This window comes from Carassius gibelio, chromosome A18 (assembly GCF_023724105.1).
Source record: "Carassius gibelio isolate Cgi1373 ecotype wild population from Czech Republic chromosome A18, carGib1.2-hapl.c, whole genome shotgun sequence".
NCBI classification, from domain to species: domain Eukaryota; kingdom Metazoa; phylum Chordata; class Actinopteri; order Cypriniformes; family Cyprinidae; genus Carassius; species Carassius gibelio.
This window is the reverse complement of record NC_068388.1, coordinates 25,140,433-25,165,233: the sequence shown is the minus strand read 5'-3', so window position 1 is coordinate 25,165,233 and position 24,801 is coordinate 25,140,433. Positions and strand designations below refer to the sequence as shown.

General features: G+C 35.9%; 1 protein-coding gene across 6 annotated transcripts in view; it reads left to right on the top strand.

The window, feature by feature from the left end:
* The window catches only part of LOC127934239 (latent-transforming growth factor beta-binding protein 4), a 73,678-nt gene that overhangs the window by 35,034 nt on the left and 13,843 nt on the right, over positions 1-24,801 (top strand). For 5 of the 6 annotated variants that reach the window (XM_052531476.1, XM_052531479.1, XM_052531480.1 and 2 more), the window contains 16 exons: positions 1,073-1,141; positions 2,376-2,498; positions 4,850-5,014; positions 6,561-7,004; positions 7,081-7,188; positions 9,151-9,279; positions 10,208-10,333; positions 10,439-10,558; positions 16,158-16,277; positions 20,594-20,713; positions 20,814-20,933; positions 21,009-21,128; positions 21,204-21,323; positions 22,144-22,263; positions 23,700-23,819; positions 24,401-24,520. In XM_052531476.1, coding sequence (XP_052387436.1) covers positions 1,073-1,141; positions 2,376-2,498; positions 4,850-5,014; positions 6,561-7,004; positions 7,081-7,188; positions 9,151-9,279; positions 10,208-10,333; positions 10,439-10,558; positions 16,158-16,277; positions 20,594-20,713; positions 20,814-20,933; positions 21,009-21,128; positions 21,204-21,323; positions 22,144-22,263; positions 23,700-23,819; positions 24,401-24,520 — 2,244 coding nt within the window. The remainder of the gene's footprint in view (positions 1-1,072; positions 1,142-2,375; positions 2,499-4,849; positions 5,015-6,560; positions 7,005-7,080; positions 7,189-9,150; positions 9,280-10,207; positions 10,334-10,438; positions 10,559-16,157; positions 16,278-20,593; positions 20,714-20,813; positions 20,934-21,008; positions 21,129-21,203; positions 21,324-22,143; positions 22,264-23,699; positions 23,820-24,400; positions 24,521-24,801) is intronic. The other variant, XM_052531477.1, reaches the window with a different exon arrangement.

Genomic DNA, 24,801 nt, shown 5'->3' with positions numbered 1-24,801 from the left:
CTCATATTTAAGATACTTTTGGAGAGGCATTTTTTTAATATGTCTATATGTTTTATTGATTTATATTTATTAGTTTTAGTTGATTTAGTTGTGGTTATTTTAGTACTTAAAGTTAAATTGGACATTTTATTAGAATTAGAAACAGAAATGAGAAATAGAAATGTGCCTTGGTATCAAGTTGCATTGGCAAATAGCTGAAATAAAATACATTTAAGTATTTTATGTTTTATTTTGGTTAACCTCTATGGGTCACTCTTTAGTTTATGGACCAATTCTCACTATTAACTATGACTTTTGCCTCAGTAAACTGCTAATTTGCTCCTAATTAATCATTTATAAGGTATTTGTTAAGAATGGGTTCGGATGAAGCAATCTAAAATATGGTCATGCAGAATAAAGCACCTATATTTGCTTTATACATACAGTAGACTAATAAACCAATATGCTAGTGATATGCATACTAATGAGCAGTTAGTTAAATGTTTATAATTGTGCATAATTGTGTTGAATATGCACTATAGAGTACTCCAAATCTTAAAAGTATTTTTATTTTTTAACTGGAAGGCCACTGTAAGTGACTAAAAGAGACACTTCCATGACTGTTTCTTAACACATTTAAATGGTCTTTTAAAAAGTGCATTTTGTAAAAATGTCAAATTATTATTATTATTTTTTTTTTTTGCTTTAAAGCAGATTTTAAATCATTATTTTAATAATCTCTTTTTCTTGTTGTTGTTCACGGTGGTTACCTTACAGATAGTCAAATCATTCTATATCTAACGGTGGACCACAAAGTGATGTACATTAAGTTATATCTATCTGTAATAAGCCACATATTCTCACATAGGAACAACGCCAGATTGTGACATATTGAAATAGTGTTCCAGGATGTTTTTGTCTTATTGTATTTGTTTCAGCCTCCAGTCTGGCTGATGAATCACTTGTTAATTGTTTGCATGTTTTTCCTCTGTCTCCGTATGATTTTCCTTTTGCACGCATTATTAAACTAGCTGCAGTTTTACGGATGTGTTCGTTTGTCCTACTAGAGATCAGTGTGCTCATATCTCAACAGGAAACACTGTGAATGGACAGGGAAGCTGCCCGAAAGGCTTCGAGAGGGTCAGTGGGACGCAGTGTGTGGGTAAGAGTCCTCGCCCCGTCCTCATGTGATAGATCGATCCTAGCGTTCACAATGTTCTCTCGCCGGCCAAAACACATTTCAGGAACATGCAAACAAACACTTCATTCTTCCTTCCTTCATCCAGGGCTCAGTCAATTAAAAACCATTGTATTGCAGTAATAAGGTATCCTTACTTAAGTTTGTATTTTTTCATCGTAAACGTGCATGTTGATCACATTTTCTTGCTCATCAATGTACTATAAAAACATCCTGCAACTTTCAGGAAAATATATTTTAATGAAACTAAGATGCACTTTTACATGTCAGCACTCTCTCGATACGTGTCCTCCTGTTTGTTTGGACGTTTGGTGCTTCTATACTCGAAATACATCTCATTTATCCCTGCATCAACCAGAATCTGATCAAATGAGAGCAGCTGGTTAACAAGGACTGACAGACAAACCCCTGTGATAGAGAAGTGCACTACATTTATAGAGACCACTTATTACAGAAAGAATATACTTTAATATAATTTACTTAAGTGCACAATTAACGTAATGTTAATGCAAAACTAATACTTTTTGGACTCTGTGATATTTACAATGAAATGAAGATGCATAGTAGTTTAGATTTATATTAAAAGCTATTCATTGACCCACTAGAGACATTACAATACATCTTACAAGTTTAGTTCATAAATACTTCTATTGTCTTTGACATATAAGTAAACTTACTGCTGAATGTACTGACAAGCATTTATGATAAACTAAAATGTACTTTAATGTAATGTCTTGAAACATGCATGCCATGTATGTACATATATTTCTATTTACACATTTGCAGGTTAGTGCATTTGAATATATATATATATATTTACATGTAACATCAAATAACACACTACAACTAAAATATTAATAAAGTACTTTACCTGTGCGTATATGTTAGTCAACACATCAAACTTAGTTTATTTCTTTAAAGCAAAACAAAAGATTATCAAAACAATTAAAAATGTACTATGTAAATGTAATTATTACAATTATTACAAATTATTACAATGTGCACTTTTTACAGTCTTGAGAGTGTCTAGCCACTAAAGTGGCCTCTCATTTAATTTAATTAATATAATTTTTTCAGCAAATACAACTTTTTTTAAAAACTACTTTTAAGGTACACTGCAAGCACACTTCTTTATCACAAGGGTTTTCACACACCAGCACGTCAGGTTATGACAGTCATGTTTCCTCCTCTGGTGTAGATATTAACGAGTGTTTGCAATCGGGTTTCTGTGAAAACGGGAACTGTGTTAACACCCGAGGGAGCTACAGTTGTGTCTGCAAAGAGGGCTACTTACTGGACGCCTCTCATGGGATCTGCATCTGTAAGTACGGAGCTGTCGGACACCGCAGCTTCACCTGAGAGGAGAGCAACACAGCTACAGCCTTCAGTCACACACAGACTTAAAGAAACAGCATTCCCAAAAAGGGAAATTTGCTGAAAATGTTCTCAGGCCGTTCAAGATGTAGATGAGTTTGAGTCTTCATACAGATGTGGCATTCCATCATTCAATGGACGCTCTGCAGTGAATGGGTGCCGTGAAAATAAAAACAACTAATAAAAACATCAAAGCAATCCACAGCAGTCCATCAGTTAACATCTGGAGAAGATACGAGCTGCATGTTTGTAAGAAACAAATCCATCATTAAGATGTTTTTAACTTTAAAATGCATGTCCATAATTCAGAAAAATGCCTCCTCCATTGAAAAATTGTTCTGGTATTAATCAGGAGAGAAATCTGCACAGATCAAGCACTGTTTACAAGCCAAAAATCCCATATGTGGGGGGATTCTTATGTGAGAGACAACAGGAGATGGACTTTTTAACTGGAGGAAATGTTATTATGGATTATGGACTCGTATGGAAGCAATAGTTTGGAGTTAAAAGAGTCTTAATGCTGGATTTGATTAATCTTTTGTCTTCTCCAGATGTTAACTGATGAACTGCAGTGCTGTGGATTATTGTGATGTTTTTATCAGCTGTTTGGACTCTCATTCTGACGGCACCCATTCACTGCAGAGCATCCATTGGAGAGCAAGTGATGCAAAGCTACATTTCTATAAATCTGATGAAGAAACAAACTCATCTTGATCTTGGTTGGCCTGAGGATGAAAACATTTTCAGCCAATGTTCATTTTTGGGTGAACTATTCCTTCAGTGCAAGCCAATACAGTACCTCGGATACTTTCAGATCCACACTATAAAGTGAACACAAAAGAGTGAAGGTTTTGGCTGTGCGGCGCTGTGCTGTCTATTCCAGCAGGCATTACTTGGCTCTGCTTGAGAGATGCCCGTTGGGCGGCGCTATACTTTGCCCTTTGACCTGCATATGCATCCTTACATCGAGGCCTATCCTGACTGACCTAACCTTACTTTCTTGTGTTTGCCTCTTTCTGCCTGAGTTTTTGCATCTGGGGAATTCTGTGACACTATTTTAATCAGATTTTCTTCTTGTCTGAATCTCGTCAAGCCTTCATGTGACACTGAGCATGTTCATGTGTGTCAGTCAGGTAAGTGTACGTACGTCTGCTGTGTCTGCTCCTGTATATGTGTGATTATGTGCACATTCCTGTAGTAATTTGAGCTGATCTGACTTACAGTGGCTCTATGGCTGATTATCGTATGCCTGTCTCTACTTGAAACTTTGTTTGTGCTGCTAAACCAATCAAAGCATGAAAAGTGTAATGATGAATGTCAATGTGTTATGAGTAGCAGACATATTTGTTACTTTAGGGTTGTTGTTTTTTTAAGTTAGATTTCCACAAGAAACACCCATAACTTCAAGTAAATGTTCACAAAAAAATGATTTGCTCACATCGTTCCAATGACTTTCTTCTGAGGAACACAAAAGGAGATGATTTGCAGAATGTCCAAGCTGCTCTTTTACACACAATAAAAACATACAGTGATTCACACTGCCAAACTCCAAAAATGAAAGAAGAAAAAACCCACCACCATTAAAAGTTGTGCACTATATTTTCAGCCATAATAACTAATAATATAATATAATAACTGTATTGCATGTACACTTGTATTGTACTTCAAATCTTAAAAGTATATTAAAAACTGTATTTGCAGAAAATATACATTTAATAATGAAAAATAGCCATTTAAGTACACTTAAAAAAATATATGCTTTTATGACTTTAAGTACACTTTTAAAAAGTGTAAAATATCTAATTAAAGTTGTACTGTGAAGTACATTATAAATCTTTTTTTCTCTTTAAAATGGGTCATACACTTGAAAAAAATTTAATTTCTTAATTTGATCTTAATTTTAATCTTAAAAATTTATATTTTAAATATCATTGTCACTTAAAACGTATTGTACATAGCACGCAATTAAGTGTCTGTAAACATAAGATTAAGTTTACACTTCGGTTTATTCTTTTAAAGCATTATTTCTGTCATAATTTATCTTAAATTAAAATTTACTTCTTTTCGTAAGGTTATGTCTTCAGATTTGAGAATTAGAGTATGATTCATATATCTATTATTAAACTTTTTGAGTGAACTATCCCTTTTAAATGTTTATACTATAAGGAGTAGTATAAAATGCTTTTATGTTAAAAAATTAATACATTTTTATTTGCATGCATGATCTTTTGCATGTTGAGATTCACATCCCAACCTGGGACTACGTAATGTTATTCTGTATTGTTTCCCCCCTCGTAGCGCAGAAGGTGATTTCGGAGGAGAAGGACCAGTGTTTCCGTATTCTGAACCAGGGCTCCTGTTCTCTTCCAATCCTGAAGAACATCACCAAACAGATCTGCTGCTGCAGTCGAGTGGGCAAAGCCTGGGGCAAGAAGTGTGAGTTATGCCCGTACTTCGGCTCAGGTAAGAGACCTTTCAGACATTCAAAGAATACTCTTTTCCTTTCAAACAACTGCACTGGAATGAACATCTTCAATGCAGAAGTTTTGACAAGGAGAAGTAAGAAGTCTGGAGGACAGCACTGAGAACTTTACATGATTTGGTTATTACACACAGAGTCCAAATGTTCCTTAGCGGTTCTATCGCACCCACACCACCAAAAATATTTATCTGAAATTATAAGCAGTTAGAATTTAAAGCAGTTAGAATTTACTGTGTCATTTTTCTTCATTTAAATATCACATGGTGAGGTTCTAGCATTGTCCAGATGACCCTTGATGTTCCTGGCTTGATAAAAAATAAAGTGACTTTTACTGTTCAAGGTTAGGGATAGAAATACAAGGTACAGGTTAAACAATAATCAGCAAAGTGTGTATGCATGTGTGCAACCTTTATAGTGCGAGACTGATGAGGTGATTAGAGACAGGTGATTTCAATTGATGAGGAGTCCTGGCAAAGGATTATGGGAAATGGAGTCCAGGGTGAACTGGCAAGAGTCTTGAATGGAGTGCCCTCTAATGAAGCTCACGGACACTACAGCTAGAGATCGTGACGCTGGTTTTAGCTGTTTTTTAGCTGTTTTTTTTTACTGAATTAACTGGTTTTATCTGGTTTTAGCTGGATTAGCAACATGCTAACAACATGCTAGTAACTTGCTAATCAGACTAGAAGCATGCTTTTAACATAGTTTTAAAGTGGTTTTGGCCACTGTCTTTAGCTGTTTGTTTTTTTTACTGAATCAACTGATTTTATCTGGTTTTAGCTGGATTAGTAAAGAAACATGCTAGCGACATGCTAGGAACCCGCTAATCAGGCTAGAAACATGCTAAAAGTGGTTTTAGCCACTGTCATGCTGGTCTTAGCTGTTTTTTTTTACTGAATCAACTGGTTTTAGCATAGAAACATGCTAACAAAATGCTAGTGAAAGTGACGTGACATACATCCAATTATGGTGACTATTCGTCATTTAAGTCAAATTGTATTGTCTTCAAGTCTTAAAACCTTTAAACTTAAAGCTTTTGAAAACTTTCTGGTTGGGCTTTTTCAAATCAACTTAATGTTTGTCGTCACAAACTTTTTTTTATCTAGTTGTATTAAATGTGCATTTGTAGTGTACTGCAAATCTTAAAATTATTATTTTATTTTTTTGTTTTGTTTTTGTTTTTAAAGAGAGACACTGTCATGACTGTTTCTTAACATACTTAAGTAAACTTTGAAAAAGTACACTTTGTATTAACTTTTTACTCTAAAGTACACTTTATATTGTTATTTTTCATCTTTGGAAATGTTTAATTTAACTTTGATGTATTGACTAACATATTAAACAAATGTGAAGTACATAGAATTTGCTTTGTAGTTTTTCTGTCTTCTTTTAAAAAACAACTCAAAAGTTGAGTTTGTTCCGTTGTACTGGTTGAATTGAAAGTTTCTGACTTGATTAAGAAACAAAATATGTGACTCCATTGGACTTTTTACAGGTTTTAAGCCTAACCTAACTTTATATCCACAGCTGCCTTCAAAGAGAGCTGTCCTGCTGGACCGGGTTACCATTATTCCGCTTCGGCTGTCAAGTTTAACCAGAGACTAGCCGAGATGCTTGACACTGGCGGGCCACCCCTGGTCTCTGAAAATGGCCACACATCCACCAAGGACATAGCATCCCAACCCGAAAGCTCCGGGACTCGCTCTGTAATCTCACAGTCAACCCGAAGCCAACAAGTGCCATATTCGCCGACCAACACGCAGACCATCCGAGTCCAGCAGAGTCCTACAAGACCACAGCAAGCTGACACGGGTTCACAGACCGGTTCGGTAATCATTATAACTCAACCAAAACCAAACCTGTCAACAAGTGGTGGCTTTCAAACCACAAATGCCAGACCTCAGCAGCCTGTCAACATCCATCCTGGGAGCACAGCCACCGCAACCAGGCAGCCGGCCAGAGTGAACACACGTGAGTCACCGAAATTCTTATTAACAGATTTATAAAAACCCACAGATGTTTTTGATTAAGTCTCAATTGTTTACAGCTGTTGTACGGACACAAACCAGCCGGCCCTGGGTTAACAGACAGCCGGTGTCACCAGTCAGACCTCCCCCTGTACCGGCTACAACCCGACCACTTCCAACTAGACAAGGTAAGCCACCGGAGGGACCAGTGAAAATTAAGAACACTTAAGTAATAAAATAATATACTTAAGTGTGAACCGAATGTAATGCTTTATATGCTTTTCAATGCATGCTACTTAAAGTACAATTATTAAAAAAGGAATTATAGTTCAGATGGATACTAAATGCATTTGTGACCCACTTAGTAGAAGTAGAATTTCAGTAAATCTTTATATGTAATTTCAAATATACTTTAATGTCCTTTCTATTGAAACCTTTATGGCATGTACTTAAATATATTTGTAATTCCACACATGTAGTAATAAAGTTGCAATTTAGTACATTTAAAATATGTTAACTTTAAATGTAATATGAAATAACACTATGCATGCATTATAATTAAGTACTCAAATGTGCTTTAGTCTTTTCATCAAAATAAGTGTATTTTCGTTAGGATGACAAAAGATAATTAAAAATATAATGATTTAACATGTATTTTAAATTAACACTGTTAACTTGATATCATTACAAAAAGTGTACTTAAGTGTGTTAATAAACAGTTATGAAAGTTGACAACGTATTTTAATGTAATTTCTATGGAGACATGTATGTATTTGTAATTGCACCTTTGTAATGATGTTGTAATTTAGAAAATTAATATAAATATAATATAAATATTAGCTTTTAATGTGATATCAGATAACACACTAAATTTAAAATGATAATCAAGTACTTTACATGTGCTTTGACATGTTAGTCAACACATCAAAATAAAATCAGATTGTTAAAAGGATTTCTGAAGGATTGTGTGACTGGAGTAATGGTGCAAAAAAATCAGTTTGAAATTCAGCTTTGAATGTTATTAATAAATGGTTTAACTGCACTCGCAAGTGGATATTAAATTATGTTGTGGGTTAATTAAATATATTCTAAATAAACTACAAACATAAAATGATATACATAAATTTTGTCCTCACATTCTTTCTTGTAACTCCTCCCTCTCAGTGACACACAGCTGACTGAAAGGCTCATTATGCAGCTCATTATGCAGCTCATTATGCGGGTCTTTGTCTTCTCAGGTGTAAATCACAATGATATTCATGATAGTTGATGCCTACTCGCATATGACTTTTATAAAAAAAAATGTCTTAGAAAATTTAAATCAATATATTGTTTTCAGTGAGTGAGTAAACAAGATGGTTTACACATCATTTAGAAAGAAAAATTCTAGGCTACAAGCTCCAGTTCTCAAAAGTCCCGGGAACCAATGTTCTGTATGTGTTTTATGTACATACATGCTGCTCACATATTATTATAGCCCAGTTTGTGCTGATTAGAGTGAGACTAGACTTTACCCATTTAGATATTTATAAGAAACTGAAAAAAAGCACAAATGTCAGGGCATGACAAAACTTCTCCAGGCCCCAAAATAGCCTTAGACTCCAGAGGGTTAAGCACATTTCTCGACTGAATTTTTGGGCTCTGCTTTTCGCCGCTGTTTTCGATCGGTTATTTATTGTCAAATGTTGTTGGGCAGGATTTATTCACAAGAAAGTGAAGTTGTTCCTCAGGATGTTGGTCTTAAAACAAAACGATCAATCAGACCAGAACTTCAACGAGACAGACTATAGTTACAGTGACTTGTTGATCACTTCTCCAAGAAACTGTAAGCATGCCCAGACAGTTCATCGGCCTGCTCATATAAATGACTGATTTGCAGAGCTGAAGTGACGGCAAATTCATATCAACCTTGAAAAATGCAGAGCTGGATACAAAACTATAATTTCCTCATCATTTGTCTTCAGTGTGATTGTTTGATGGATTTGGTTTGGAGAGGAATGAATAGAATAGGACCACAGCATACTTCTGAGATTCAGTTAATCTGATTAAAAGAAAAAGTATTTTAAAAGCATATTATATAACATACGTATAGAAATAGCTAATATATAATTGATTTCATCATGACGGCTCCTTTGTGTGTGGTTCCCCAGATGGCCTGGTGTGTGCATCGAGACCTCAGGTGTGCGGTTCGGGTCACTGTCTTGACCTGCCAGGTGGTCGACATACATGTGTTTGTAACACTGGATATATCTTTAACTCTCAGCAGGGCCACTGCCAAGGTATGAGCCTGTCATTTACTGCATTACTTTAAACATGAGAAATAAAAAATAACACGGCAGACTTCCACTCTCAGAAAGAAAAATATGTAATGCATCATATCAATGTACTTCCATTTAAATCATGTAGATATTACATGTTTCTTTCACACCTCCAGACCACCTGCCATTTTTCTGCAGCATATTTAAGATTGTTTTACGTGACTCAAGGATTCCTTATCTCCCCATTGGTGCATCAAAGCTTTTAAGGTCAAAGATCAGGGTGAAATTGTTGAGAGGACAGCTCACATCCCAATCAAAATCAATTCAGATTTTTAGTGCTTTAACTGTTTTCATTTGTTTTACGCACTTGCATGACTTTAGACATTACTTGCATAACTAAAACTCATACATACATAAATACATAAGTTAATATATAACCATATACAAACTAGATAGATTTATAGATGCTTTAGGAGTATTTTTCTTTGTTAGTTTGTTAACTAACAAATGGAACATTATCGTAAGATACTGTACTACCAAAAAACTAAAAAAAAAAAAAAAACTTTAAACAAAAATTTGTTTAAATAAAATAACTGTGTTTTTATATTTTATTTCAGTTAAGTAGTTAAACCACTTAAGCTAAATAAATTTAAACTAATAAATAACAAATAATAAAAACTAGAGAATTATTAAAAGCCTAATAAAAACAAACAATTCAAATTACAAAAAAATACATACAATTAAAATACAAAACATTTAAAGTGAAAACATAAAATATAAAAATAAAACCTTATTTAAAATGGATTTGACAGAATCTATAATAGAACATCAATGATACAAAGATAATATTGACCATAATACAGAGTCAGAAGAAATCAATGATTAGTCCATCCTCTCTCTCTCTCTCTCTCTCTCTCTCTCTCTCTCTCTCTCTCTTTCTCACTAATAGACATAAACGAGTGCGTGTTAACACCCCGTCCGTGTTCTGTGGGTCAGTGTGAGAATACAGCGGGCAGCTTCCGGTGTGTTTGTCCGTCAGGATACCAGACCAACTCGCAGCAGACCGTGTGTGTAGGTGAGAAACATCTCTTTCTCTCATTGCGCTGAATAAACACATCCTAATAGCTTGTTTGTAGAATGCTGTGCATGTAATCATTGATGAGATCGATGGGTTCCACAGATTTGGATGAATGCCGTCAGGTGCCGAATCCCTGTGTAAACGGCCGCTGTGAAAACACACTGGGCAGTTTCAGGTGTTTTTGCAGGACTGGATACAAACTACAGGGCAACAGCTGCGTAGGTAATCATTTTACCCACAATGCTTGCTCACTTTTTCTTTGCTTTGTACCTTTTTGCACTTTATTTTAGTAACGAAATGTTATAGTATCCAAAAATGTAAGACATTAATTTAATTACCATTCCATAGTTTGGGGTCAGAAAGTTTTTTTTTTTTTTTTAAAGAAATAAAGATTTTTTATTCAACAAGGACACATTAAATGTGAAAAATGTTTCTCAACCTTCTATTTATCAAATAATCTTGAAAAAAACATGCATCACAGTTTCCACAAAAATATGAACCAGCACAACAGTCTTAAACATTGATATTAATTAGAAATGTTAATTGAGCAGCAAATCAGCATATTAGAATGATTTCTGAAGATCATGTGACACTGAAGACTGGAGGAATGATGCTGGAAATACAGCTGTGCATCACAGAAATACATTACTTTTGAATATAATAATATAAAAAATACAAACCCTGATTCCAAAAAAGCTAGGACACTACAAATGCACAATTTAAATTCACATTTTATTCACAATTGAATATAGATAACGTATCAAATGTTGAAAGTGAGAGATTTTGAAATGTCATGCCAAATTTTGGATCATTTTGGATTTCATGAGAGCTACACATTCCAAAAAAGTTGGGACAGGTAGCAATAAGAGGCCAGAAAAGTTAAATGTACATATAAGGAACAGCTGGAGGACCAATTTGCAACTTATTAGGTCAATTGGGAACATGATTGGGTATAAAAAGAGCCTCTCAGAGTGGCAGTGTCTCTCAGAAGTCAAGATGGGCAGAGGATCACCAATTCCCCCAATGCTGTGTCGAAAATTAGTGGAGGAATATCAGAAAGGAGTTTCTCAGAGAAAAATTAGAGAATCTGGAACAATCTCTGTGCGTAAGGGTCAAGGCTGGAAAACCATACTGGATGTCGTGATCTTCGGGCCCTTAGATGGCACTGCATCACATACAGGAATGAAACTGCAATGGAAATCACAACATGAGCTCAGGAATACTTCCAGCAAACATTGTTGGTGAACACAATCCAATATGCCATTCGCTGCTAAAACTCTATGGGCCCTATTTAACGGTCTGAAACGCAAGTGTCAAAGCGCGAAGCGCAAGTAACTTTGTGGGCGGGTCTCGGCGCTGTTGCTATTTTCCCGGCGGGATAAATGGCTCTTGCGCCCGGCGCAAATCTAAAATGGGTTGGTCTGAAGTAGCTTCATTATTCATAGGTGTGGTTTGGGCGTAACCTGAAATAAACCAATCAGAGCGTCATCCAACATTCCCTTTAAAAGCAGGTGCGCAAGTTCCATTATGGATTGCTATTATTATGGCGTATTTACCAGGCGCACGCCAGGAGCGGTTCACAGCCGAGGAGACTGATGTTCTTGTAAGAGCAGTGAAAGACAGAGAAGTTGTGTTGTATGGGGATGGGAGAAACCCACCCAAAATAGCGTCATGATTTCCGTCATCTCATGTGTTAATATTTTTTTAGTGTAACAATTTATGATTTGCAAAAATAACTGTTGCATCTGTGTAGATTACATGAGCAAAGTGTATGCGCGTTGTGCACGCTATACGTTATGGTCAAGCATGCGCCCCTAAAATAGCATAATGAACATAGCGCAACGCGCCACTGACTTTAGACTAGTTTTTTTCTGGTCAGTGGCACAATTGTTTAATGGAACAGCAAAATAGCACCAGGGATTGTTTGCGCCGGAACACGCCTCCTTTTTTGAGCTGAACTGCCCAGGGAGCGCAAGTTCATTCACTAGTTTAGCGACGTGCTTCTGTGGAGGGAAAAGCGCGCTTTGCGCGGGTGCAAAATAGGAATGACACATGCGTCGGTGTACAAAATCAATTGCACTGGGTGCAAGATAGGGCCCTATAGGTCAAAATAGGTTTTGGATGGAATGATTGATTTCTCTGTAAACACCGCTGTTTTTTTTTTTACTTCCACATCTGATTTGGTACAATCCTATAACAACAGTCTGTCTCAAAGACTTAACACTGTGGCTCCTCTGAAAACCCGCAATGTATCATTTGTTTAACCCTTCTTGGTATACTTCTACTCTGCCATCAGAAGGTCTTGGGTCGTCAATTGGAGAGACTCTGCAAAAGAACTGGCCTTAGAGTACATAAGCAGATGTATTCTGAGCATCTGGTTTCCTACAAGGCAGCACTGGAAAGAGCTAAATCATTATATATTTTGGTTAAGTTTGTTTCCTATACCAGCTGTAAAACAGTGTTAATTTCGTTGACTAAATATTTTCGTCATTATTTTCGTCACGAATATATTTTTGCGGACGAAAACTAAACTAAAACTAAAATAGAAGGCACTGATGGAGACTAAAACTACGACTAAATTGATTGACATTATCGTCAACGAATAAAGGACGAGACGAAAATAGACTGTGACGAAAATCAAATCAGCAGACGGGAGAGATGCGAGGAATGAACAAGAGAACCGGCAAAACAGAACAGACTGCATGAGAGAAGAGAACCAATCCGAGCCTGACTTATTGAGACGTGAAGCGAAGGTTTTCAGTTTTTAAATGAGCTCCCGGGAAGTCGGCATTCGAAGAGGTAATGTCTAAAAGAGCGACAAAATGTCCACAGCTCACTTCACGTTTGACCACGAACAAAACAAAACAAAGCGTAAAGCACGCGGAGCGCTCATTCGTGGCAAGAACACAACCAATTTGAAAAGACGTTTACAGACGAGCCACCCGGACATTTTCTCAAATGTAATTTCACAACGATGTTCTTTTGTTTATTGAGCTAAGCAAAATTGGAATAGTGCAGTGCATAGATGTTGTAGCATTAAATATTACGAACTGAAAAGTACTGTAAAATAGCCCCTTCTTCAAATTAGATGAGAGCACAATACTAATACGTAATATCATGATAAATACATTTGATTAATGCTAATGTTTAGTATATTTTATAATGTTCTACTTGTTGACAATATCACAAATATTTCTATATTAGTCATGTGAAACATGGATGTTCACATCCTATCATTATACATACAAATCTAGCAATATTGTAGTATTTAAAACATACAATATTGCTAGACAAATTAATACCTTATAAAATCTTGTCACTTTTTTTATCCACCTAGCTGCCAACTTATTAAATATTTACTTTAAATGTATGCACTTATTGTTCAGCTCAGCTGTAAGCTTTAAGGTCCTGGACCTAACTTTATTTTTCTTTTATTGATGGTCAATTGGCAGCTAGTTATTGTTTACATTATCATGACAGTGTTTGTTGCTGCATAAAAGCTTTTGAATCGAAATAAAGACACAGTTGTGTTGAAATAAAGTTGAATTTGTGTTTTATATATTTTGGTTAAGTTTGTTTCCTATACCAGATGTAAAAAATTGTCTAGTAAATCTGTTATTGATTTTAGTCTTATTTTAGTCGACTAAAATACCAAGCAATTTTAGTCGACTAAAATACCAAGCAATTTTAGTCGACTAAAATAAGACTAAAATTAAAACAAATCAGATGACTAAAACTTGACTAAAACTAAAAAGAATTATAGTCAAAAGACTAAGACTAAAACTAAATAAAAAATTCGTGTCAAAATTAACACTGGTGTTGGGTCCGCTTTTATTCATCATTTATATTCTACCTCTTGGTCGTATTTTTCCTATGGTATTAATAAAAAATATTATGCTGATGACACACAAGTGTACATTTCTTCAAGACCTAATGTTTCTCATACCCCGCCTAACTTTACTAAATGTCTCCAGGACATTAAAATTTGGGTGAATAATATTTTTTTTAAGTTAAATACCAATAAGACAGAAGCCCTTCTTGTGGGTTCTAGGTCTGTCTTATCTAAAACTCAATCCTTTACCTTGTTAATTGATAATAGTTCAGTTATTTTTGTTCTGCCCAGGTAAAAAGTCTTGGAGTTATACTGGAAGGTTTGCTTTCGTTTGGTTCCCATATCAGTAATATTTCACTTTCTACATTTTTATTTTTTTATTTACGCAATATTGCTAGACGTAGTTCTTCACTCTCTCAATAGTGCTGGAATGCTTATTCATCCATTAGTTACATCTCAAATTGATTATTGTAATTCTGTTTTATTTGGCATTCCTGGGAATCGACTTAATCGATTACAGTTAATTTAGAATTCAGCAGCTAGGATAGTTACCCGTTCATGTACTTTCGATCATATAACACCTATTGTTTTTAAGTTGCATTGGCTTCCTGTTCATCATCGTGTACATCACAAAATTTAACTTCTTACCTACAAAGCTCTTCATAATTTGGTACCCCATTATATTTTAGATCTTTTTCATTTGTATACCTCCTTGCACTCTTTTGAATCTTCTGCCCATTATTGTCTGTTCCAAACTTCAAGATGAGTTCCTTTGGTGGTAGGACTTTTAGTTGTGCATTGCAGAAGCTATAGAACTCTTTACCTTTGCACATTCGCCAGCTGGATTATATTTCTCATTTTAAAGTTCAGATAAAAAGGGTTTGCTTTTAATGATTTTCTTACTTAATGTGTTGTTATAATGCTTGCGTTCTATGTTTTGTTTTATTGTATGGTGTCCTTGAGTTTCTTGAAAGGTGACTATAAATAAAAGGTATTATTATTATTATTATGTGGTCAGACAAATCAAAATTTGAAGTTCTTTTTGGAAAACTGGGATGCCATGTCATCTGGACTAAACAGGACAAGGACAACCCAAGTTGTTATCAGCGCTCAGTTCAGAAGCCTGCATCTCTGATGGTTTGGGGTTGCATGAGTGCATGTGGCATGAGCAGCTTACGCATCTGGAAAGGCACCATCAATGCTGAAAGGTATATCCAAGTTCTAGAACAACATATGCTCCCATCCATACGTTGTTTCTTTCAGGGAAGACCTTGCATTTTACAACATGACAATGCCAGACCACATACTGCATCAATTACAACATCATAGCTCCATAGAAGAAGGATCCGAGTACTGAAATGACCAGCCTGTAGTCCAGATCTTTCACCCACAGAAAACATTTGGCACATCATAAAGAGGAAGATGTGACAAAGAAGAATAGTTGAATCTTGAGCTACTTGTCTCCTCAGTCCCCAGACGTTTGCAGACTGTTATAAAAAGAAGAGGGGATGCCACACAGTGGTACACATGGCCTTGTCCCAACTTTTTTGAGATGTGTTGATGCCATGATATTTAAAATCAACTTATTTTTCCCTTAAAATGATACATTTTCTCCATTTAAACATTTGATATGTCATCTATGTTGAATTCTGAATAAAATATTGAAATTTGAAACTTCCACATACTTGCATTCTGTTTTTATTCACAATTTGTACAGTGTCCCAACTTTTTTGGAACTGGGTTTGAATATATATATATATATATATACTGTATTTTTTAATTTAAAAAAAATATGGTGACCAGAAGATATTTCTTTCAAAAGCATAAAGAAATCTTACTGACCCTAAACATTTGACCAGTTTTGTATCTAATGACTCAATGAAAACGTACTGCATGATAGAAATGAATTGTCTGTTTTCTGTCTCCAAAACAGTATTTGCTATTTTATTAAATTGTGATTTCAAATCATACAGTGTTTTGTGTTTTTAGACATAGATGAGTGTGTAGACCCCCTGCGCTGTCCGGGTCAGGAGTGTGTGAACTCTCAGGGCTCTTACAGGTGTGTCTCCTGTAAGCCAGGCTTTGATCTCCTCAATGGACAATGTTCAGGTAACACACTGCACACAAATATCAATGGAATGACAGCAAACTAATCTGTATAAGTATGCTGTAAAAGGGCCCTATTATGTTGTGAAAAAGACTTTTAAAGGAGTCATATGATGCTGCTAAAAAGAACATTATTTTGTGTTTTTGGTGTAATGAAAAAGGTTAAAAAAATAACTCGTTATTTTCCATATACTGTACATTATTATTTCTCCTCTATGCCCTCGCCTTCTGAAACACGCTGTTTTTCCAAGACTCATCGGTCTGAAAAGCGAGGTGTGCTGTGATTGGCCAGATATCCAGTGCATCGTGATTGGCTGAATACCTCAAACGTGTGACTGAAACATTATGCCCCTGAACATATTGTGATGCCCTGTCCAGCCAGAGCGACGAGACGTAAACATTAAACCCAATTATAAACCTGATGTAAACATGATTTCTAGTCATGTCCTCTTTTGGAAGGCCAAGTCGTGGCCTAATGGTTAGACACTTAATTGCATGTTATTTAAAATTAAAGGAAAATGTATTAAAATTAAAGATGAATTGAACTTAAGAGTGCTTTTAAACTTTTGTATTTGCAATTCCTTAATTACTTTTATTGTCTTTGAACTAAGACTAAAAACATTTGGTACTTGGTGTGTTTCCACCAGAGGTGGGTAGAGTACCCAAAAACTTTACTCAAGTAAAAGTAAAAGTAATTCTAGAAATATTTACTCAAGTAAAAGTAAAAGTACTAGTCTTGAATAGTTACTTGAGTAAGAGTAAAAGAGTATCGGATAAAAAATCTACTCAAGTAGTTAGTTACTAGTTACTTTGGGTCATATATACGGAGCCTATTTTTATTTAGATATATAGATTAAATGTATGTAATGTATGTGTGCGTGTATAAATTTATATATTTCATCAGCCTTTACTCCAATTTATCATAAAACCCTGTCTGTTTACTTAAGTAACAGATATAGGTTTCATGCCATAACATGTTTTTAATACGACTTACTTTATATTAAATGTGAATTTAATATTGAAAGGTAATGTGATATAAATTTTGCTACTAATCTTTCATTGATCAGAAAGAGAGCAAATAACATTTACATTATTAAAGATCATTTTCACACAGTCAGTCTAGATTTCAATCACTCTCAGAAACTCCCATTAAAATCACTGAAACTGTTAACACTGTGAAATCAATATCTTAATTATAGATTCGTACACACATCTGCACTTTGTTGTTTCTGACGAGAGCATTCGCCAGAAAGAGGTATTCAGTCAGTGAGCGAGTGAAGGAAGCACCGGCATTTTAGCGATGACTCATCTGAGCGCCTCTGATTGGCCATTGCATTCAAAAGAATCGTGTGTGATTGGTTATAATGCGCAACTCTGTAAAAACGCATCTATCTCTGGCTCAGCGCCAGCTATCGATCACAGATCTGATGATATGACTTGCTGAACGTACTCGCACCGGTGTGATTGTATTAAAATTAATAAAATCTTAATCGGCTATTTTTTTTTTGTCTTTTGGAAGCTGCATTCAACTGACTCCCCTCTGTTATAAGCCACACACGTACAACAAACTACCATCACAGTGGTAACGTGTAGACTGTAATCGAATATACTGTAGCCCAAGTTATTACCTGTTAAACAGTATACAGCACACACGGTGTTCATCTAATAAGGATCTCCATCACAAGCAAATACTAGCCTGCAGATTTGCTTTCAATTCAGTGCAGATCCATATCCATGTTTTCAACGCTGCTGATGATCTTAAACGTTACAACTGTGAACCGCTTCAGACGCTCAGCGCGTGGTGCAGGGAACTGAACGACTCATTCAAACTGATTCATGAACCAATTCACTCGTTTGCCAATTGGTTTGATCAAGCCTTTGAACAGAATTGACTCAAAAGAACGAATCATTAGCGTGCATCGCTCATTGACCAGAGAAAAGTAGATGGCGCGTTTGGAATAAACTGAAGCATTTATAACATTTATTGCATTAAGATAAAGTAACGAGAGGGGCGTCGCCTACAGTAACGAAGTAAAAGTACAGATTTTTCCCAAGAAATTTACTCAAGTAAGAGTATAAAGTACCCATCTTTAAATATACTCCGAATTCGTATTAGTTACCCCTAAAAATTACTCAAGTAAATGTAACGAAGTAAATGTAACTCGTTACTACCCACCTCTGGTTTCCACTGCAGGAACCAGGAACTAAATAAAGTTCCGGGTAAAAAAAATGCCCCTCAGAAAGTCCCTGCTGGCGAGGTGGTACTTTTTCAAAGTTCCAGAACTTTCGGGGGCGTGACTTTGGCGCTAAACATTCTGATTGGTTGAGTTCACTCAGCATTGGTTGAGTTCAACCACCATCATTTTCAAAATATTACTGTTATTGTGTCATGAAATGTAATTTTAAAAGTATTTCAGGCGAGAATGTAGTTGTTAAAAACTCAAATCTGTGGTTTATTTATACAGACAGCGCCTATTTAAAAAAGTGTTTCGCCGTTCTCGGAGACGGTGAACTCCACTCGATCAGCGAGAGCTCAGTGATCATCTATTCGCCGAGAAGCAGCCTCACCTCGGATAGACCTTCTGACATGTGCCGCTGGCTCTGATGTCTCTTTAGTGGATAAACATAACATATAATTCAGCTGCGGGGTAAATCTAACAGGTTTTCTTTGGTCTGTATTCAATTTATCTATATGTTAAAATGAAAATAAAAAAGGCAAATTTATATAATATTTCGTTTCATTGTAATGGCTGCATATACACATATCCCTGAACTAAGTACATTTCTGCAGCTGTTATTATGCTTAAATGAAAACCAAAGGAGGCAGTGGTATTTGATATCCTATTTCGTTTTATTGTAAATATACAGAGAGGAAAATTACAGGATTCACGTCATCACACTTCCCAGTCGAATGCACGAAGTAAGAACTAACTACCGATGATTCACGTCCAAAATCAGCGTACTTTTTTTAAATCAGCTGTACTTTGTATTGAGAAACGTGTGCAGACCTACGTCACCAGTCTATTTGCCTAATCTACCCGGTACTTTACACCGCGGTGGAAACGCAGAAAGCAACAGGTCTGGGGGGAAAAAAGTTCCAGGGAAAAAAAGTTCCTGGTACAAATGTTCCGGGTAATTTCGGTGGAAACGCGGCAAAGGTTTAATTTACTTTACTTAAAGCTGCGGTAGGGAATTGCGTCTTGCGTCTTGCGGAAGAACATTGTAGCCGGAACTACTTCTCTCTGTTTATGTCTATGAAGAATCACAAAGGTACTGGGTTACTCCGCCGCGGTACCCCCGAAGCAATCTAAAATAGTCTGAATATAAACACTTATTATAGGTGCACCCTAGTGATTCAGGACAAGCTAAAAACACGGTTTGGAAAATGGATTCATGGTGTACTCGCTTATTATATACAGTGTTCTACATTTTGAACACAAACAAAGTTACGGACCGCAGCTCTGATTGGTTATTTTTTACCAGGAGCGATGGAGTTTCTGCAAATGGCAATAGGACACTGGGAGGAGCCAAAGGTGCTTGATTTTTTCACAGATTATCTGTCTCATATTCTACTGTCAGGACATAGTAAAAGGTTTAATAAATATGTAAAAAATATTTTTTTACAAAAGTTCCCTACAGCACCTTTAATACAACAATAAATAAAAAAGGTAGCGTTTATCATACATGTTAAATACTGCATGCATAATATATTCTGTTATGTTCTACAAAGAAATATATATTTAGTACATTGAAATTACATTTGATAACACACTAAAGTTAAAATTATAGTATGTTAGTCAACACATCAAAATAAGTGTACTTAAAATCACCACAAAAGATTAAACATAATGATTTAGCATGTACTTTAAAATAAAACTTCTAATTTGACATTATAACTGTCAGGAACTTGAACCATCTATGCGGGGTGAGCCCTGTAGGACTGCCATCCTCCAGCGTTGCCTTATTTGGTCATGTTCCTGTCCTTGTTTGGTTAATTAGTTTGATTGTCATCCTGTACATCCTGTCCTGTGTTCGCTATTTCTCATCTCAGTCGTTCCTCGCTCCAAACTCCTCACAGACGTGTCGTGACCACTACAAAGTGCACTTTTTTAAAAAGTCTACTTTAGTGTTAAGTCACAAAAGTGTCTCTCTTTAAGTGGCGTTGATAAATATATTTCTGCAAGTACAGTTTTTCAAAATATACTATTTAAGATTGAAAATACACTCCAATTGCACATTCAGCACAATCAAAGTTCTTTTTCACAACAGTTTATAAGAGTAAAACCTTTAAAGGTAAAATGAATGGTTCTCTTCTTCAGATATTGATGAATGTCGTCGGACGCCGTCACCCTGTCTGGGCGGCCGCTGTGAAAACACACCAGGCAGCTACAGATGCTCATGTCGAACGGGTTACAGATTTCAGGCCAATGCCTGTGTGGGTAAGAAGAGTAAAAGTGGCTTAGGTCTAAATGATATCCGTTTACATGTAAAGTACGGCTGTGTTCCCGTCTGCATGGTCTGATCTGTGTGATGTTACAGATGTGAATGAGTGTGAAGATCCACTGCAGTGTCCCGGACAGAACTGTGTGAACTCTCAGGGATCATATCACTGTGTTTCATGCAGGCCTGGATATAGCCTTAAAAACGGAGCATGTTCAGGTAACAATCCATTTCAAATCACAATCTTGTGAAATACTCACAAACCCTGAATGCAGGACGGTGTTGTGTGTCTAGATATCGATGAATGCCGTCAGACGCCGACTCCTTGCTCTAACGGACTGTGTGAAAACACACTTGGCAGCTTCAGGTGTGTGTGCAGAACCGGCTACAGACTGCGGGGCGGCTCCTGCACAGGTATACGCATTCATACAAACCAGTTATTAATAATGATGTAAGTGCTGTGACTCATGTGTGTGCTCTTGGACACAGATGTGAATGAGTGTGAGGATCCATCCCAATGTCCTGAACAGGAGTGTGTGAACTCTCAGGGATCGTATCACTGTGTTTCATGCAGGCCTGGATTTAGCCTTAAAAACAGAGCATGTTCAGGTAAATAGAACAAGTCAAGACACCTTTATTTGAATAGCACTAAATACAATACTGATTGTTTCTAAGCAGCATTACAACACATCTGGACTGAAATGTAAGAATGAATGGACCAATATACTTGACCTTTTTATAAACCAAATTAAATTGTTATTATGAAAAAAAATATTATTTGGGCCAACTTAAAAAGGACAACCAAATGTATTTGTTTTTCTCCAATTATATTTGATATTATTCAAACATATGCAATTTTCCGAAGGCAAAAACCCTCATACAGAGTAAAATATAATTTATTATTAGACCAAATTGTTACTTTTTTTCTCTCTCTGAATTGGAGTTGATTACTCAGAAATATGGAGTTTATATCTCACTGTTCTGAGAAAAGAATTCAGAATTGTGAGAAAAACTGACGTTATAACTCACTATTTCAAGTGTATTGCGGAAACAAAATCAATTGGGATATGTAAAGTTGCAATTCATTTATTTATTAGTGAAAACAGGCTCCCATAGTTATGTAACAAAATAAATAAATAAAATAAAAACAGAAAAAATAATAAAATAAAATATTATCTCATTTCACTTTTTTCAAATAAATAAATAATTAAATAGTAGGAAGTAAAAAGTTCTGATTGAACTAGACGGTCAACCAGGTTGATCTCAGCCATCATCAACACCAGTTGATTAACCACCTAAACCGGCTTGAACCAGTTTATGTTCAGCTTCAAGCAGCTCAAGGATCATCTGAATCTGGTTTCTGTTGGATGTTCCAGTAGAGAGAGTATGAAGCCTATTGTATAATGAGTGAGTAGTTTCTGTGTCTCAGATATCGACGAGTGTGGTCAGACTCCTGATGTGTGTGTTAACGGCCGCTGTGAGAATAGCATGGGCAGCTACAGCTGTGTGTGTCGTGCTGGATTCAGACTGGAGGGAAACATCTGCAGAGGTGACCAAACCATCAGAACCGTTTTACTGAGCTAAACCTACAAATAAATAAAGAATGTACACATAAGTGTATATATGTCAAAATTATATGAAATGCAATTAGCTGACCTTTTTGACCCACTTCAGTAGGACTTCAGTACATCTGTATTTGTAATTCTATTGTCTTTAAATATTTTTTCTATTCTATTTTTTATATATATAATTATAAGTTTCTATCGAAACTTAATTGGGTCCCACTTTATATTGTCTCTAATACCTGTGTACTTACATAGTAACTAAATGTGTAAATAGTATGTAACCACGTTTTAAGTACACATTGGTACATAGTATCTACAGCTGTAATATTTCTGTAACTACACATGTAACAACCCTCCGAGTGGCTTGTGTAAGTAAAAATGTGTAACAGGGCATTGGTAACAACACTTTTTTACCTCACTAAGTACTCGTGGAACAGGAATTATATAACTACATTTTGTAACAACATATATAGGTGTAATTGGTACCATTTGATCCAGGGTGGAGATGGGTAGGTTTAAGGGTGGAAACTGGATCCAAGAGAATGGAAATGGGTAACTTTAGGGGTGGAAATGGGATTCGGGGGGTGGAAATTGGTAAGTTTAAGGGTGGAAATTGGATCCAAGAGAATGGAAATGGGTAACTTTAGGGGTGGAAATGGGATTCGGGGGGTGGAAATTGGTAAGTTTAAGGGTGGAAATTGGATCCAAGAATATGGAAATGGGTAACTTTAGGGGTAGAAATGGGATCCGGGGGGGGGTGGAAATGGGTGGGTTTAGGGATATGTAAAGTGGGAAGAGTTGGATCTCAAGTTGGAGCTGGTGCACCACTGTAATACCAGCTTACTTACATGGTAACTCCTCAGCAACTGTCCTTTTAATATAAAGTGTAACATTTTGGACACCAAACACAATTTCTGTGTAACGTCAGAAACATTTAATGATAAATCTAATATAAAAGTGTAACACTTTCTTTACCAAAAAGTGCTGTTAGCCCTTAGTTACACATTTGTACTTTCAACGCCAAAAGTGTTGTTACCAATGTCCTGTTACACATGTGGACTTACACATACCATTCAGTGGGTTGTTACATATGTGTAGTTACATAAACATTGCAGCTGAAGATACTATGTACCAGTGTGTACTTAGACTGTGGTTACATACTATGTACACATCTAGTTACTATGTATGTACACAGGTATTAGGGACAATATAAAGTGGGACCGAAACTTGTATGCCATGTTTTTAAATGTATTTGTAATTTAGAACATTTAACATTTTTCAGTTAAAATTATAATCAAGTATTTTGCATGTGCTTTAGTATGTTAACACATCAAAAAATAACTGTAATTCTGCAAAGCACAACAAAATATTTAAACAATGACCTATAGATGGTTCTGGTCTGTTTCTTATCCTGTTCCAGATGTGAACGAGTGTGATACTGAGCTTCAGTGTCCTGGAAAAGAGTGTGTGAACTCAGTTGGCTCCTTCAAGTGTGTCTCCTGTCAGCCGGGCTTTGAGCTTCTTGACGGCCAATGCCAAGGTATCACTTTCATTAACAAATAACATTGATTCGATATGAAAACAATCAAGAAGAGTGGCTATTTATGTAGTTCATAAGTTTTAAATGCAATTATGGGACACAAAGTCAAAAATTTTAATCAATCAATCAACATTTATGTCTGTAGTAGATTTGAAGATGACCACAGTGCTTTACATTAAATGACCACACCGACACATAATGCAAAACACAAAATTATGAGATATGAAAAACACTGTGAGAGTCACGGTTACCTTTTCATGTTTTTACTCTCTGGAAAAGGGCTTTAATAGCTTTGATGTTTGTTGTTGTTGTTGTTTCTGAAAGTTCTGTAAGTGATTCTAACTGTAACCACATGCTTTCTCTCCAAAAGACATGTCACAATTATATAGTGAATTCATATCCATTCAAACTAGCTTAAATGCATGTAGTGGTGTTTGAAATCTTGAATGTGCAAAAGATTTCAAACTGACTGTTTTTCTGACACTTTTCGTTGTTGTTGTTGTTGTTGTTGTTATTGTTTGTTTTGTTTGTCTGGTCCATTGACGGGTTTTGAATGTGCACTGTCCCTCCTGTGTTTTCAGATGCAGATGAATGCAGTCAAAACCCCCCGAGCTGCACTAATGGCCAATGCATGAACACTCCTGGCAGCTTCAGGTGTGTGTGTGATCTGGGCTTCAATCTACAGGACGGCACATGCACGGGTAAGAGAGCAATACAACCATTTAAAAAAAAAAAAGTTAAAATAGTATGCATTTAGCAAATGCATTTATCCAAAGCAACTTACAGTGCATGCAAGCTATCAATTTTTACCTATCATGTGTTCCGGGGGAATCGAACCCCCAAGCTTGCGCTTGATTGCGCAATGCTCTACCAATTGAGCTACAGGTAAAATACACTGTAAAATAATAAAAAAATAATATATGTATTAAAGTTAACTTTTTTATATATATAAATCAGCCTGTTTGATTCAGAGTGTCAGAGA